Source organism: Sceloporus occidentalis, unplaced genomic scaffold (assembly GCF_023333645.1).
Source record: "Sceloporus occidentalis isolate IW3139 unplaced genomic scaffold, rSceOcc1.0.p SCAF_3, whole genome shotgun sequence".
NCBI lineage: Eukaryota > Metazoa > Chordata > Lepidosauria > Squamata > Phrynosomatidae > Sceloporus > Sceloporus occidentalis.
The window spans coordinates 168,935,517-168,953,199 of record NW_028316983.1 but is presented as its reverse complement, the minus strand read 5'-3'; the positions used below and the strand labels follow the sequence as shown (position 1 = coordinate 168,953,199).

The following is a 17,683-nucleotide window of genomic DNA, read 5'->3' as shown; positions in this document are numbered from 1 at the left end:
CCCTGACTCTTCTGTGGGAGATGCAGGGTCTTAGCGCTGTCACCAGTGCTCGGAAACGGTCTGCAGGAAGAAAGGCGGAGCACCTTTCGGAATCGAGGATGGCCCCGATGAATTTGACCTGTTTGGATGGAATGAAGTGGGACTTTTCCTTGTTGATTACCAGCCCGAGAGAGTCCAGCAGTCAGGTGGCGAATGAAATAGCCTCTTGGAGGTCCTCCTCGGAGTCTGCGACAAAAAGCCAGTCGTCCAAATAAGGGAAGACTCTGTAGCCCCTTCTGTGGAGATATGCAACCACCGGGGCCATGCACTTCGTGAAGACCCGCGGAGCTGTGGCAAGGCCGAACGGAAGCACGTTGTAGTGGTATGCGTCTGAGCCGACGGCGAAGGCGAGGAATCTCCGGTGGGACTCCCGGATTCCGATGTGAAAGTAGGCGTCCTTCAGATCGACCGTCGCGAACCACAGGTCCTGGCGGAGAAGGGGCAAAATAGAGGCTAGGGTTACCATACGAAACCGGCGGTACTGGAGGAAGAGGTTTAAGTTCCTTAAGTCCAGGATTGGTCTAATGCCACCGTCGGGCTTCGGTACCGTGAAGTACCTGGAAAAAAAGGCCTTATGGAAAGAGTGAGGGGGTAATGGGGAAATAGCCCCTTTGTCCAATAAAGCGCGCACTTCGTCGAGAAGGGTGTCCGAGGGTGGGGTGGAAATGAAAGCTCCGGTGGGCGGGAGCTCTTCGAACTCGAGGGTATAGCCCCTACGGACGATGTTTAGCACCCAAGAGTCGGAGGAGATGGAGGCCCATATGGTGACAAAGGGCTTAAGGATGTCCAAAAAGCAACTACGGGAGGCGAAGTGCGCGGGAAGGTCTCATGCCCTCTTTTTGGATTGGTCAGAGTCTTGTCGTCGGTTCCTACGGTACCGGGAAGACTGATTGCGGCGGCCCGAGGACGATGGGGACTGAGACGGGTACCTTTGGCGCTGGGCGCCCTGCTGGTGAAATTGCCGGTCCTGGTAAGAAGACCTGTTGAACTGGCCCTGCTGCTGTTGCCAAGGGCGGAACCTCTTACGGAAGGGAGCCGGGGCAGGGGCAGACATACCATGCTTCCTCGCCGCCGCCTTCAATCTGAACTTTCGGTTCAGCTTGTCGTCCGTCTCCGCATGGAAGAGGCCAGAGTCGTCTATCGGCATGTCTTCAATGGTTGACCTAACGTTGGTGTTGAGGTCTGATCCCCGCAACCAGGCATGTCTCCTTAGGGCAATGGAGGCTGCCATGGCTCTGCCCGAACATTCCACCACGTTTCTGGACGCGGTGATGAGCCACGCGCCGATGGAGTGGGCCTCATCCCTAATCTCTGTAAGGGTCCGCTGGGCCTCATCCGGGACGTCGGGCACAATAGGAGAGATGCCCTCCATAAGGGTTTGTATGTAGGCCCCCATACAAGCGGTGTAGTTGGTTGCCTTCACCGCGAGTGCTGCAGCCGCGTATGCCTTCCTGGCCAAGGCATCAATCTTTTTAGCCTCTTTGTCAAACGGGACCGCCGCTTGACGCTGAGTTGAGGTCTGTTGGGCACCCTCGACAATTGCTGAGTTCTGCCGGGGGTGAGAGGTAAGCCACGGAGCAGAAGGGGCCGAGACCTTGTAGAGGGATTCAATCTTGCGCGGCGGACCCAGGAGAGAGGAGGGGCAGTCCCAAGAACGTCTGACCAGGGCTTCCAGGGACGGCATGAACGGGACCAAGGGTGTTGAAAGAGCCCGGCTGCGAACCCTGCGTTCGAGGGGGTCTCTGGCCTCTTCCTCGGGGTATGCAAGTTCAATGTCCAGGGCCCTGGACATCTTGATGACGTGTTCGAGAAAGGACCTGACGTCATCCGTAGGAGAAGCTGCTTCAGGATGGTGTAAAAGCTGTGGGGAGTCCTGGGCTGGGTCATCTTCGGCCGAGGAATATTCTGAGCCCATAGGCTCGGGTTCGGACTCCGAAGCCACCACGTCCACCGCAGAATACAGTCTGGAGTGTTGGACAGACTTGCCTGCACGCAGAGGCGGAGCCGGTACCGATGGTTCTGGTCGGTCAGAGAACTCATGACGGTGGCGGTCTTGGTCCCGAGGCTGATTTGAATCACGGGGACGATCACGACTCCGGACAGGCTTGGCTAGAGCCACCTCTCTAGGGACTGGGAGAAAGAATTGGTCAGTCTCCGAGTCATAATAGTATTGAGGATCGGGTGGAGAGCGTGGAGCCAGAGAAACTGGAGATGGAGACCTCGGCGGTTGATCAACGACCTCCTCGTCGTCCGAGAGGAGGAAGGGAAGCGTCGTCGCCGATTGAGTCTGGACTGGTAACGTCTGGGCGGCGGTGTCCCGGTCACGGGTACCCGCCGGGGAGTGTTCAAGACGTCCCGTGGATGAGCGACTGACCGCCATCGGTGTGGCCAGAGGGTCAACTCGGCTCGGAGAATCGGGCCGCGGGCGGTCCCGACGGGGCTCACGATGAGACTTCCGAGGAAGGGAAGCATCGACGGAGCGCCTCTTGGAAGGAGAGCCAAGCTGAGAGGTCGACTTGGGCTTCTTAGCCGAAGAAGCAGAAGTCGTCTCCGGGGCCGATAGCTGCCTCTTCTTGGTAGACTTATGGCGAGACGGCTCATCCGGAGGGAAAAATTGGATCGGGGACTCCGAGATGGAAGCCGTACGGCCAGCACGATCCTCAGTGCGGGCGGCGGAATCCCTCGAGCCCGAGGGTTCCTCGGAGGCGGCGCCTCTCGGTGCGGGGTCCTCCGGTCCGGCCCGATTAGATGGGTCCGACGATCCGGACTTAGACTTGGACCTCTTGACAGAAGATCCCGAGGAGGTCTTTTTCTCCGGAGCCGTCTGGGAAGTCCCCGATGTCTCGGCGGAGGCCCCTTTCTTGCGGCTGGGAGCCGCGTCCTGAACCACTGACCCCGGTTTTTTAGGGGCTTTGGGAGCGGCACCGCGGGCCGACGGGCGAGAGGCGTCCGCGCGCCCCAAGTCATGTCCCAATGACGTGGAAGGGGGCGCACTCGAAGGGCCACTATGAGCCTGGACGGCTGGAGCAGAGGCCGTAGGAGCTGACGCAGGACGAGGGTCCCCCTCCCTGATCTTGCCCTGGGCGATAGCGGACGTCAGCCGCGACTCCCGATTCTTGCGAGCTTGGGTGGACATCGACTTACAGAGGCTGCATACCCTGGGGTCGTGGTCTCGGCCCAAGCAAAAGAGGCAAGAAGAATGGGGGTCCTGAACAGGAACTTTCCCGCTGCAGATGTCACATTTCTTGAATGGAGGAGACATCCTGAGTCAAGAAGTGAGGTCCAAAGGCAAGTCAAAGACGGTCCGAAGTCAGGGGGGGGAGAAGACAAACGCCGAAGTGAAACAGTCCGAGTCAAAAACACCAGTGAAATCCGAAAAGCGAGAGCGAAGTTCCAAGCAGCCACTAGCACGGCGGAAAAAAGGAACTGGGGAAAGAGCGGGAAACCAGGGGCCTTATAACGGGTGGGCGGAGTTACCGCCAAAAAGTTTCTATATGTTGCAAAGTAAACTTTGCCCAGTGATTCCAGCAGGCGCAGTAAAACCCATTTGTATGATTCGCAGAGACCACGAAGAAGAAATATATTTTCCTCAAAATTCAAGTTACACCACTTAATACAATTTTGCCCAGAAAGTAAGTCAAATAATTAATAACTTCTTGAGGAGGGAAACATTATTACTAGTGTGAAATGTACACTTACAGTAATCTGCAAGAATCCAGAAATGCACTTACCAGCTTGCCTCTGTTAAGTGTTTGTCTGTTTTGGGGAGAGCACAACATCAGGAAAAATTCCCATCCAGCTTTGAACCAAGAGAAGCATGAAGATTCCCTGATTTCAAGAGAACTGAGACGTATCAGAGCCTCTCCCTGAAACTACACTGTACCTTGGAGACATTTAGAAAGCCATGGGATTTTGTGTTACTTTCTGAGTATTCAAGATTTAGTCAGAGAATGGAAAAGTTACTTTTCTGCACTCCAACTTACATGCAATGTGTGCAGCCAGTTGGATTCTGGGACTCAGAGCCCCAAAAAGTAACTTCCCCAAGCTTAGGCATAATGCAATATAGAGGAACTCTCTCTGGGGAAGGAAATGGGCTCATGGCTCCAAATAGTATTGTATGCGAATTTCAATTTACTACAACATCTATTTCCCCTCCTTTGTGGCTGTGGGTGGGGTGGAGTAAGATGGAGAGGAGGATCACAGAAAGAAGAAATTTTGGGCTTATTTGAGCAAATAAGGCTGTTGTGTTTCTGAAATGATTATATATCTGCAAAGTCAATTCACTCATGGATTTACTTACAAAATATATATGATGGTAATATACAACTCAAAAAACACATTGATATTTCCATGAGCCAAACCAGGCTGAGAGCCAGCTTTTCATCCTGAGCACTATTTCCAACATTAGAAAAGAATGCAATTTTGAGATGCAGTATTACTTTTATCTGTACAGTCTAGCAGCACTAGGATGGAAATATATTTTCTCAATGAGAATATTAGGGAGCAGATGCATAACTACATTCCTGACTGAGTTTTAGAAAATGTTAAGACCATTATTTCTGAAGTCTGCAACATGTTTCTAAAATATATAGCTGAGCCAGTTGTAAGCTAAATGCTAAGACATTCCTGGACATTATTCCTGGTTTAATTAAGAAATTATACTTTCTGTGGCCAATAGTACAGGTGATATCCAACAGGCTTGGGCTTGTCCAGTATGATGGATCAGGATGATATTTACCAGTGAGAGGGTTAAGTACTTCAAATAAACATTTCACTATAATGTTTGAACTCTACTTAAAATGTTATTCATCTGGATTTTATACTACATCTGAATATGTCTAGTACATTCTCTTGAAAACCACTATGCCAGGCAGCAGTCTGGATAGTGTGATATATTAGGGTTTACTACAGCATGAGTCTTACTAAGGCGCGTTACAGACCGCCGAAAAGCGGCGGCCTGCACCCGCCCCTTTCCCCGCTGGATCGGGGCCTCAGTGGCCAGAGTGGCAGCCGCTGAGGCCCCGATCCACCGCTTTCCAGGCCGTGGGGAAGTGGCAAAAGGCCACTTCCCCGAGGCCTGGAAAGGGGTGTCCTTGGGGCTTCAAGCCCCAAGGACACCCTGCGGCGGCGGGGAGGAGGAGAAAGGGGCCGCTTGGCCCCTTTTTCCTTTGTGTCGCTGGGTGCAGCCCTCTAAAGGCTGCGCCCAGCGATGCAAACCTGGAACTTCTGGGGCCATTTAGAGGTGGTGCAGTCGTGATGTAGTAATGGCGGTGGCCGTGTGGAACGGCCACCGCCATTTTGTGCGTGCTCCGTGCATCCCAGGGTTGGGGGCGTCCAGAAAGGACGCCCCTTTTGTAACCCTAGCATGCGCAGAGCGCACACTTTTAGGCCCATCTGTAACGGGCCTAAGATTCTTACTTCCACAGGAGTTAACAGACCCATTGTACTTCTTTCTTACACTATCTCTGCATAATATACTACCCAAGTGCCAACTACTTCTGGATTCCCTTAGCAATGCCCAGCTCATGATCAGAGTCTTGTTGGAGGGTCTCTGGTTGGTGCCAACTCTTCATTAGATTAGATAAGGGTTAACTAGGTTGCTGCTGCTGCTCCATGGTAGGATGGAGCAAAACGTTCATAACAAGCAGTTGTCCTCCTGCCACAGAAGAGCTGTGTCAAGAATGGCAGTAGGTTGTAAATTTAAAGGCAGCAGAGGCAAAAGGGATGTATAGTCCCTCCTGGAATCCTGCAGAAGTGCCAATCACCTTTTAAACAGGCAACCAAACAGCTTTTCTTTGCTTACATTTTAAAAACTCAATTTTTCAAAGCCAGAACTGAACCTTTTTGGCAGGCCACCTGGCCATAGCATATCCCAAGGGTTACCAAAGTTGAGTATGGTATATAAGTAATGTACAAAAGGAAATGTGAATAGATTTCACTGTGGGTCCTGCTTACAATTTCCTGACTATTATTCATGTTCTCTTTTAAATGAAACTCTTAGTCAAAGCTGGAAGAATACAGATGAGCTGGAAGATATAGATAGCTTGCTGAGGATTCATATTCTGAAGGAAAACTGCCTTATGATGTCAGAGACATCCCAGACCTGTTTTACATGTAGATAAATATGGAAAAAATGCACATGCATCCCTTTCTTCAGTAAAAAAAAAAAGAAAAAAAAAAGAAGCCTATTTTACAGTATTCCAGAAAAGATACTTGACATACCAATGTCAGGAAATAGTTTGCCTGCTCCACCAATGGTCTACATCTGAAAATCAGTCAGAACTTTGGCAATGGGGAGCACATGGCACACTCTAGAAACCCATTCCCACCTTCTCCATCATGTTTAACTTTGAAGTTCCTTTCTTTTTCCCCACTCATTATCCCTCCTGCTCTCCGCTCTGTCCCCTATTCTTACTTATATCACAATTGTATTAACTGTTAATAAACCAAACCACAATCAATCTAGACTCTAATTAGATTTAACTATATATTTAATTATAAGGCATTTTAATAAGATTCCAAATTGAATAAGACCAATAAAACCCTCAATTTGTTGCACAATATAGCTTCTAAGTAAAGAAACAAACAAAAAGGGCTCATTGCATCCACATTTATTTCCTTTCTGTCAACACCACATTACTTTTCATAGGACGTTATCACACGGGAGGAATGTCTCTCAATTTTGAAATAAAAGAAAATAGGGCCAATTCGGAAATGAACACAAGTACATGGATGGCTATGACACCACAGAAGAACACAGCGTCCATCCCAAAGCCAAAGTAGTGCTAATGCAAAAGAAATTATCATATGAGTATGTACCCATCGTAGTCTAGAATTAGAATTAGCATCCCTGCACATGCGTGGTGAGGACAGAATCGGATCGTGACTTCCCGCGGGGCTTGCTTCCGGTTCCCGTGGTTTTGCCTTGTTTCAAGTTATTTGTTCATTCATTACCCTTTATTCCACATTATGTAGGCAATTCACGTTATTTGTGCATTCATTACCCCTTATTTCACATTATTTAGGTAATTCACCAATTCAAAACCTGTCCAAAACAACCTTGTACTTGGTTTGAGCATTGGACTATGTCTCTAGAAGACAGGCAGCAAATCCCACTGGGTGACCTGGTGCAAGTCAAACTCTCTCAGTCTCCTCAGAAAATGGCAATGGCAAAGCCCATTTGAATAAACCTGCCAAGAAAACCCTGTGACAGGTTCACTAGAGAGAAAGAGAGAGCCAATTCCTTCCCTCCATTTGGAGAGGGTGGGTTTGCAAAGGGAAAAAGACAGAAAGGGATGAGAGGAGGAGGGAGGGAGGCGGTGTATGTGTGTCTCTGTGGGAGGGCTGCTTCATCCCCAAAATAGCTCCAGAAGTACTCTGAGAGGCTGAGAGAAAAGCCCCCCACACCCGGAGGGAGGGAGGGAGGAATTGCAGCCAGCAAAGGAGCTTGGGAATTGTAGTCTGATTTGAAGGCAATCCAAGGGCTACTGAGACATGCGTTCCATACCTGCCAAATTCCAATTGAATGCAACTTTGGAGTGGAACAGGATTTGTAAATTCTGTATTTCCCCGAGTTTACACATCTCTCGGTTGACCCTGGATTGGTTTCGAATTGACGTAGCATTGACTTCGATTACGTGTGATAACCTCTAGTGCAATAACGTGAAGCCGCATGATTGCATCCGGGATCACACTGCATTGATCTTCCAATTTCCCCCGTGTGATAACATCCATAAGGAGTTAAAACCAAGTCACTAGTCCTAATGGGAACTGATCTACTGGATCAATGGGGATTACACTGAGTAGGGTGTTGGACTTATTGGCCTAAGAGGCCCCTTCCAACTCTATGATTCCATATAAATGTTCATTCACTATATAGAAATTTATTCCAGTTGGAACTAACAATTTAATTTAAACCAAAGTCTATCTGTTAAAGACAGGAAAAAAAAACCCCTTCTTACTATTTGGGCTGGAACCTGATGCATTTTTGCCGCAGGAGTCCCAGGGCGTGGGTAAAACTGGTTAATAAAAAGACTTGGAAACTTATACTCTTCTACAAGGTTCAGAGTTTCTTGAAAATCTTCATCTGTTTCCCCTGGAAACCCACAAATGATGTCTGTAGCAATTGTTATTCCAGGCACTCTGAAATGAATGAAAACAAAAAGAGTTAAATTGAAGCTTGGATATGCCAGCTTCCTCCCTTAGCAAAATACTATTCCTTATTTTAGAGCGTTGCATCATGATTCCTCCCAGTTCTGGACAGCTGTACAGAATCTGCATCTGCAGTGGGAAATGATAGCTATATATACATATATATAATGACAGTATATATACACATGCACACACACACACAAGAAAGAAAACACAAGAAATTTAATGTAGTTTCATTGTCCTGTTTTTGTTCCAAGAAATCCTGGAATTTTAGTTGGGAAGGAACAAGGATTTCTAATAGGTCATTCTCAGCATAAAAAACATAAAACTCCCAGGGTTCTTTCGGGAAAGTCATTAATGTGATTTAGGGTTTGTAAACCAGATCCTTGCCAAAAGACTACAGAAAAGTTAAAATGGGATTATTGTTAAAGAAGATAATACAACCTGCCTTTCAACAGGTAAGTGATCTAGTAAGCAGAATGCACTTTGCAGTGCTGGATACTGGGGCAAAAAAACATAGTTACTATGATGAGATAGGAAGAAATCTGCAAAATTCCTGATTTAGCACCTACAGTAATTCAAACAAAGCCAAAGATATAGTATCTAATCCAAACAAATGCTTTCTTTGAACTGCATGTTAACTACTGAACTACACCCTTTTTCATGTATACTGCTAGGGAAATGGGGAAGATTTTTGCAAAGCCAGCACTTCAGCATATGCACTGAATTTGTATTTCTGAAATCTTCCAGGACCTGCCTGTATGTTTAATCTAAAGTTAGAACAGAGAAACATTCTGAATTCTGCTCTTGCCCCATGTGACCAAAATCTGACAGACTTACGTGAGGCAGACTATATTACTCTACAAATGAATAGCAGGTAGCCCTCTGTGACATCTCAAAGATTAATAAGATGTACATTATATTTGACAAAAAACAGTTTCAGTTTCAGTTATAGCAGTCATTTTAGTGACACAGCTGGCAATAGAAAAAGCATGTAATACCTACAGCATTGGCAATGTCATCCACTTCATGTGTATTTCCCAGTTTCTATGGGAACGTGAATGGGAAGTTTCAGTCATGGCAGAAACAGGGAAATGTCCATGACACCTGACTAAGAAAATTCTTCTTTGAATGACATGGAATAAGATTATATATGTATATGTATGTATGTATGTATGTGTATGTGTATATATATATATATATATATATATATATATATTCTGAAGCAGCACAGGCATCCAAATGTCCCTTGTGGTTTTATATATATATATATATATATATATATATATATTCTGAAGCAGCACAGGCATCCAAATGTCCCTTGTGGTTTTAATAGGGAAAACAGAAACTAATTATTTTTATTTCCTTTTTTTAAAAAGGGTTTTCAGACAGGACAAAACAGGTAAATAAATAGCTTTAACTTCATAAGAGAAGTTAATTTACAATCTAGTTGAAAATGTTGAACCTAATCATAAAAGTACACTGGGCCCTTGGTATCCTGGTTTGGTTCCAGGACCCCCCTGAATACCAAATTCCATGGGTGCTTGAGTCCCATTGAATACAATGGTGCAGTAAGATGGTGCATGACCAGCAACATCAGGGACTGCCTGAAGGAAGAGGCTCCTCCCTCTTTCAACTGTCATCTTGGCCTCAGAGGGAGCAATCAGGGAGACCCAGCAACATCAGGGACTGCCTGAAGGACGAGACTTCTCCCACCTTTAACTGTCACCTTGTATTGTATTGCAATTTTTACTGTACACCGCTATGATCATTGCAGAATAGCGGTCTATAAATAAAACATATTATTATTATTATTATGACTTGCTTGCCTATTGGAACCATTCAGTTTCTCTGTATGCTGTCCTGATGGTAGGCTCTTGTCCTGAGTTAAGGTATGCATCAGGAGAATACATTGAGAATATATTCTGAGACTGAACATAGATTAGCATTATGCACCAGAGGACATGGAATCATTCTCACTGAGAACTAGCATTGTCTTTCCAGTACTAGTCAGTCTTTGAGTGATGCTGCTGATCTTCCATTCCAGAACATCCCCTATATACAGCATTCTGTGTAGAAAGCATATAGATCAGCCTTCTCACTGTCATGTTTCTTTTCTATGTTCAGAAGTCATTTATTTGTTTGTTTATTAATTATTTTAAACATGAAAGAGCTGTGCCACTTGCATTGGCACAGCTCAGCTACCATACATTCATCATTTCACTGGGGACTGGGCTTCAGATGTACTGCAGAAATGAAATGTATTACAGTCAGCAGCTCTAAAGAATTTTTTCCCTTCCAACGATGAATAATAAAGTTTTTGCATTTCAAGCAACATAAAGCCACAAGTTCTATCAACTCTGAATACATTTACAGTTTATGAAAAATCTTTCACCTTCTCAAGTGTCCACTATTTCTTGTAAGCATCATGGTACAATGATATATCAGAGGCTGTGATGGCTTAGAAGGTGAACCTTACTATCAGGTAGCAATAGCAATAGCAAGTACATTTCTATACCACGTATCAGTGAACTTAAGCACTCCCTAAGCACTCCCCTCCCTCCTTCCAACTGTCATCTCCTGGCCTGGGAGGGAGTGAAAGGACAGGCCCAACACCATCGGGCCTGAAGAGGAAGAGCACTCCCCTCCCTCCTTCCAACTGTCATCTTCTGGCCTGGGAAGGAGTGAAAGGACAGGCCCAACGCCATTGGGCCCGGCCTCGATTAAGAAACAGAGCCCTCCCTTCAGTCCATCTGCCTTGGTCCAGGCCTCAGAGGGAGAGAAGAATGCTGGACCTGATCCCCCCTCACCATTCCCTTCTCCTTTTGTGTCGTGTATTTTTAGATTGTAAGACTGAGGGCAGGGAACTGTCTATTATCCCCTCTGCTGTAAGCCGCCTGGATTCCCAGTGATTGGGCGGCATATAAATAAATCATATTATTATTATTATTTACAAAGTATAAGCTAATTGCCCCTAACAAGCTGGGTACTCATTTTAGCGACCTCGGAAGGATGCAAGCCTGAGTAGAGCTTGAGCCCTTTTGCTTGTACTGAACTCGCAACCTTGTGGTTTGTGAGCAAGTGGCTGCAGTACAAGCATTTAACCACAGTGATATGGGCAACTTAGGACCCTCTAGATGTTTCAGAATTGCAACTCACATCCCCCTAGCCAACATAGCTGAAGGAGAGACATTACAGGAAATAAAATCCATGGACATATGAAAGGCCACATAGGGCTCGTCAAACTCTGCTTTAAGTGTATAGCAGATTTTACAAAGGGGTTTTGCAGATAATTTAAAGCTACTATTTATCCTTGATGCTTCTGGAAAAGAGAGCACACTGCTTTCACACTGTTCATGAATTCCTTCCAGTGTGTACAAGAACATGTACTTGTCTCCTGCTTCTTCTCCTGTCATATCTGGAGGAGTTTACAAATGTGATGCAATTACAGCTGTCCTTATTATATCAGCCTATGTTATTTAATGTGTCAAATTAAAAGTGCCAGTTTTGACAATTATAAACATCTGTGGGATCAGGTTATCTTAATGGACTGACTCTGTCCACATTAGACGTCCCCAATGATGGTGCACTGCCTCATCATTTGGAACAGAGGAGATACTTAGGAAGTCTTCCTTGATAAGAAACAACAAGGAGGTACAAGTGTCCCATTTTTATCTATTAAACAGTTAAACAATTCATCTACAAAAATATTTAAATACTGTAATTCATCAACAAAAGCTATTACAAACATCCTGCAGGAGGCTGTGGCACTATGTGGCACATCAAAGGAATGAGAAAGAATGCCAGTTTTTGCCAGGAGCTCTCTGAAACACCAGTAAGAAAAACCTAAAGGAAAGCTTCTCTGGACAGTATGACTTCATATCACAAAGCAATTTTAGGACCATAAAACTAACTATTAGCATCTATATAGAAAAGCAAAATAGAAATCCAGTTTAAGGAAGCTATTTTAAATTCCATTTGTACGCTTTACTATAAGTACATTGTTTAATCATTCTGTCTGAAATCTGTTGTTGTTGTTGTTGTTATTGTGTGCCTTCAAACTGTTTCTCATTCATGGCAATCCTAAGGCGAACATATAATGGGGTTTCCTTGGCAAGATTTCTTCAAAGGGGGTTTGTCTTTGCCTTCCTCCGAGGTTGAGTGGGTTTCCATGGTTGAGTGCGGATTCAAACCTGGTCTCCAGAGTCTAATGCTCAAACCACCGAATCACTGTTTGTCTGAAATACTTATATGAAATTTGAGATGTGCCAGTGGTGTACATAGTGCCAATAACTGTATCAGCATAAATCCATGCTGGCAAGACACCTGCTAACATCTTTTATTCATACATGTGTTCCCGTTGCATAACAACTATATTGCTTTGTATCTTCTAATTTTTTTATATCCATTCCACACAATGGAAGTTTGTCACTTCCATTGTGTTCTATTAGCACCAAAAGTACAACAATGCTTTTACACGGCTGTGTTTTCTTTTAAACATTTGTAATGAAACTCAATAAAATATACATTGAGCTTGAGGAAAGTATTTTAAATTCCAGCTGCTTTGTGTGCAACCTCATATACACTGATATACTCACACTTTCTCTCACACAAGCACAATCCTATTGGAAGATCTTCATTTTAATCACAATTTGCTATTGTCCGTAATAATTTGTATCAACGTATCTGCAATACTGTCCCAATCTTCTGGCAATAACTTGTATGCTTTTTTGAGGTACAGTAATATCTCTCAGGACTTCTATCAATTGATAAGATGTTATATTATATACCTAATCACTTGTTTAACTAGTTCTGTGCGTATCATTATGCCTAGTGGTAGGGAAAATTTTGACATGGGCAAAAGCATGGTAAAACATGTGCTAAAACCAGGTAAGCATGTACAAGCAGACTACGATACACAGTAATCTCTCTACCAATCCTTTAGCACCTCAGGTCTATGTGTGTTGGAAAGACTCACATATATATGTACAGCCTGCCTAGCAGAGGCAATGTACTTCTTTCTAGAAGCAAATAAGCTAAAATAAGTTAACCTGTTTCAAACAAACTGCCTAAGCTTGGAATATGTCATACAAAATGTTTGTTAGATGATATACAACAGGCCACTCATAGTCTATACATGTTTTTTATCTAAATAATTGTTAGATATTATATTACAACTACAGCAAAATGAATAGAAAGGAATTTTCTTTGAAGTTTTTCCTAATTAATAGGGAAGTGACTGGGAAAAACAGATTTAGGTGGGAAATAATAGCATTTGATTACTAAGTGGGCTTTTCCAACTTTCTTTGATTTTTCCCTTTGCTCTTATTGACATAAAGGTTCATTTTGGAAATATGAAACATACTGTGTGCTGACGAAACAAGCCATCTTTTTTGTTTCCATGGCAGTAGCAGCAGGATCCTAGAGGTGGCTTCCTCAGCAAACAGACATAGTTGAAATGCTTCGTGCATCTACTTTTCATCACCAATTTCCTTGAAGGAATAATTTCAGTTTGGACTCCTACCCGAGCTTACTTATCCTTAAATAGTATACACTTCCCATACAAATGAAACCTTGTACAAAACTTCATTAAAGATTTATAACCTCAGATCATTACTGTTTTATGACTTTAAAATGAGAGACTTAAGACAAAAGCTCAACATCCTTAAACTTCATTTCCATTAAATCTCTAATAAATACCATCTGGTGTGTACTTTGGGGATATAATACACGTCAAAACCTCAGCCACATTATGAGAACCAGCACCAAGTTTATCTGAAATGCATATTTGAACAGATGTGTTTAAATTACATCTCCTTCTACGCACATGCATAAATTCAGAGCAAGAGTGTGTTGATTTAAAATGCATAAAAAAGGGATTTGGAGATGCCTCACAAGTGAGTGGCATCTCGATGGATCCAGGCTCACATTACTAAAGGTCATTATTAAACCAAAGGTTTGCATTTATTAAGGGTTGCATCAGAGAAACAATCATGAGAACTGGTTTAACATTTGCAGCATGACAGCAGTCACTGAGAACTGTCAACCAATTTTTTGTTACCTCTCTACATTTATCATTAAAGCTTTCAGCATGATCACAAAACGGTGTTTGGCTGCACAGGCTTCTCCCTCACAGGGACATGCAATCCAACCACTGCAGATAGGTAGTGGGGGACACTGATGGGGGACACAATAGTACTTGATCTTAAAAGGTTTCATTATGTTACAAATAGTTATTTACTACGCTGGTATAGCATCAAAACATGGAACATACAGCTTGTGTCTTGTCATGATGATCACTGTTCAATATTATAATTATTTTCTAAACAGTGGCTACATTTAGGGTTGCCATAATTGTCCACTAAAACCCGGGACAAAATGTAGGACAAAATCTAGACCAAACTGTAGGGCAACTGCAGGACAAAACTCAGCCCAAAATGTAGGACATTTAATAAAAATGGAGGACCTTAAATGTCCTACATTTTGGGCTGAGTTTTGTGTGTGTTTGGATAAAGTGGGATGATTCAATATGAGACATACTGAGATGTCTTAAAGACAGCTATGGTATATCTATGAGATTAATGGGTGCCTGTTCCACATATACATTATGTCAACAGCACAAATCAAATCTCTTTCTACAAATATGGCTTCTTCTAAGTAACTAAAAAGGTGATTCTTTACCCTCACTCCTATGCATGTTTACTCAGGTGTTCAGAAGGTCTTATTCTTAACTTCTTTAGTACTGCTCTCAAGAAGATGAGAGATGACTATAGAAGGATGCCATGATCTGTAGCCTACATTTGGAAATTATGTGAAAATCATATAAGGGGAGTAAATGTGATCTGCTTTTTATTATAGTACTACTGTAAATACTACTGATAGTTACTAGTACCTCCGCACTGTCATGGACGGATCATTTCCCGGTCAAGATGGAACTTAGAGCTGGTATCTGCCCCTCCGGGGGTGGTGGACCCATTAGAATGGTCCACCCTCAAAGGCTAATGGAACCAATCCGATTCCAGAAAGCCCTAGAGGGTTTAATGGTTGGGAATGCCGGTGATCCTGTTGATGCTTTGGTTAATACTTGGAACACTGATCTTCCCAGGGCTATTGACACGACTGCTCCCAAGCGTCCTTGCCATTCTGCTTCAAACCGTAAGCCATGGTATACACCAGAGCTTAGGAATATGAAGCGGCTTGGACAACGACTAGAGCGCAAGTGGCGGAAGACTCGACTCTTTTCTGACAGAATTCGCCATAGGAACTTTCTTTGGTCCTATTGGGAGGCAATACGTGCAGCGAAGAGATCCTTCTTCTCTGCACGTATTGCGTCTGCAGAGTCTCATCCAGCAGAGCTGTTTAGGGTGGTGAGGGAGCTGACGCAGGTATCCCCTGCGCCAAATCCTTTACTTAACTCAACGACGGCCTGCTGCGACGCATTTAATAACTTCTTTGTAGATAAAATCTCTCAGATAAGAGACGACTTAGACACCAATATTTCAACAGAAACCATAGGCGAGGTGTCCAGCGACTCCGTTGATGAAGTTATTCTGGATCAGCTGCAGTCAGTGAGTACTGATGACGTGGACAGGCTCCTTGGTAGGGTGAGGAAAAAAACTTGCCCTTTCGAGCCTTGCCCATCATGGCTGGCTGTCCGGGGGGGGATGCATTGAGGAAGTTCCTTATGGATATCATCAATGCGTCCTTCAGGGAAGGACATATTCCATCTTGTTTGAAGGAAGCGGCTGTTAGGCCGCTTCTGAAAAAAACTTCCCTTGACCCCCTGGATATGAATAATTACAGGCCAGTCTCTTTACTACCATTTTTGAGCAAGGTGATCAAGAGGGCAGTTGCTCTTTAACTCCAAGCTGTCTTGGATGAAACCGATTATCTAGACCCATTTCAAACTGGCTTCAGGACAGGCTTTGGAGTTGAGACTGCCATGGTTCCCTTAACCGATGATCTGCGTCTAAGCATCGACAGAGGTAGTGCAACCCTGTTGGTGCTCCTAGACCTCTTAGCTGCTTTTGACACAATAGATCATGGCATCCTCTTGGACCGCCTGAGGGGGTTAGGTATCGGAGGCACTGCATTGCAGTGGTTCCGGTCCTTCCTCTCGGGAAGGTCCCAGAGGGTGCTGCTTGGGGACAGCTGCTCCAGTAAAAGGGAGCTCACCTGTGGGGTTCCACAGGGTGCTATACTGTGCCCGATGTTTTTTAACATCTATATGAAGCCGCTGGGTGAGATTATTCAGAGTTATGGAGCTGGGTGTTATCAGTACGCTGATGACACCCAGATCTATTTCTCCATGTCTTGTTCGTCGGCCTCGAATTCTGATGGCATCTCTTCTCTCAATGAATGTCTTCGGGCAGTAATGGGCTGGATGAGGAAAAACAGATTGAAACTGAATGCGGACAAGACGGAGGTGCTCACGGTAGCAGCCCCGAAACCAAGAATTGGGCTGTAACTCCCAGTCCTGGATGGGGTCACACTCTCCTCCAGTGACTGTGTTCGCAGTCTGGGGGTGCTCCTTGACTCGTCACTCCTGATGACAAATCAGGTAAATGCGACAATCAAGAATGCCTGCTATCAGCTTCGGCTGATACGCCAACTGCGCCCTTTTCTGGAAGTAAGGGATCTTGAGACTGTTGTACACGCGCTGGTAAGCTCACGTCTAGATTTCCGTAATGCGCTCTACATGCGGCTACCCTTGTGCTTGATTCGGAAACTGCAATTAGTGCAGAATATGGCGGCTAGAGTAGTGTCAGGAACATCGAGGAGGGACCATATTACTCTGGTATTAAAGTCCCTCCACAGGCTGCCTATTAGTTTCCAGGCCCAGTACAAGGTGTTGATTATCACCTTTAAAGTCCTAAATGGCTTGGGTCCAAACTATCTCAGGGACCGCCTCCTCCCATATAATCCTCCCCGCACACTCCGGTCCTCTGGGAGGAATTTGCTGCAGCCTCAAAGATCTAGGCTTTTGGCTACCTCCCAGAGGATGTTTTCTGTTGTCGCCCCCAGACTATGGAACGACCTGCTGGATGAGATCTGTCAATTGACATCTTTAGACAGCTTTAAAAAGGCTGAAAAGACGGATCTCTTCCGGCAGGCCTTTCCTGGATAGATAATCCCAGCTTCAGGAACCCTCTTCTCATGATAGTCCCTGAGGTCCTCCCTAGAAATTTGAGTGGAATGCTGCCACATTTTGCTGTTTTGTTTTTGTTTGTTTTGTAATGGTGTGTATGTGTTGATGTTGTTTTAATTTGTTGGTTTTAATTATAATTGATTTAATAACTTTTTAAGGGGGGGAGGGAAGTAGATATTGTATTGTATTTTATTACTGTTAGCTGCCCCGATTGACCTCAAAGGGGCGGGATATAAATAAATTATTATTATTATTATTATTACTGATAGGACTACTGTAAGGGACCTTATGGAGGATAGCAGAGCCAATGAAAGGAGGAGTAACCTGCAGTTGGGGCAGATGTAG

The 17,683-nt window shown here is 44.6% G+C and overlaps 1 protein-coding gene across 3 annotated transcripts in view; it reads right to left on the bottom strand.

Annotated features, from left to right (window-relative positions):
• LOC149317087 (threonylcarbamoyladenosine tRNA methylthiotransferase-like) overlaps positions 1-17,683 on the bottom strand; it is a 319,318-nt gene that overhangs the window by 69,501 nt on the left and 232,134 nt on the right. For all 3 annotated transcript variants that reach the window (XM_089516838.1, XM_089516835.1, XM_089516836.1), the window contains exon 11: positions 8,001-8,181. In XM_089516838.1, the coding sequence (XP_089372964.1) occupies positions 8,001-8,181 (181 nt within the window). The remainder of the gene's footprint in view (positions 1-8,000; positions 8,182-17,683) is intronic.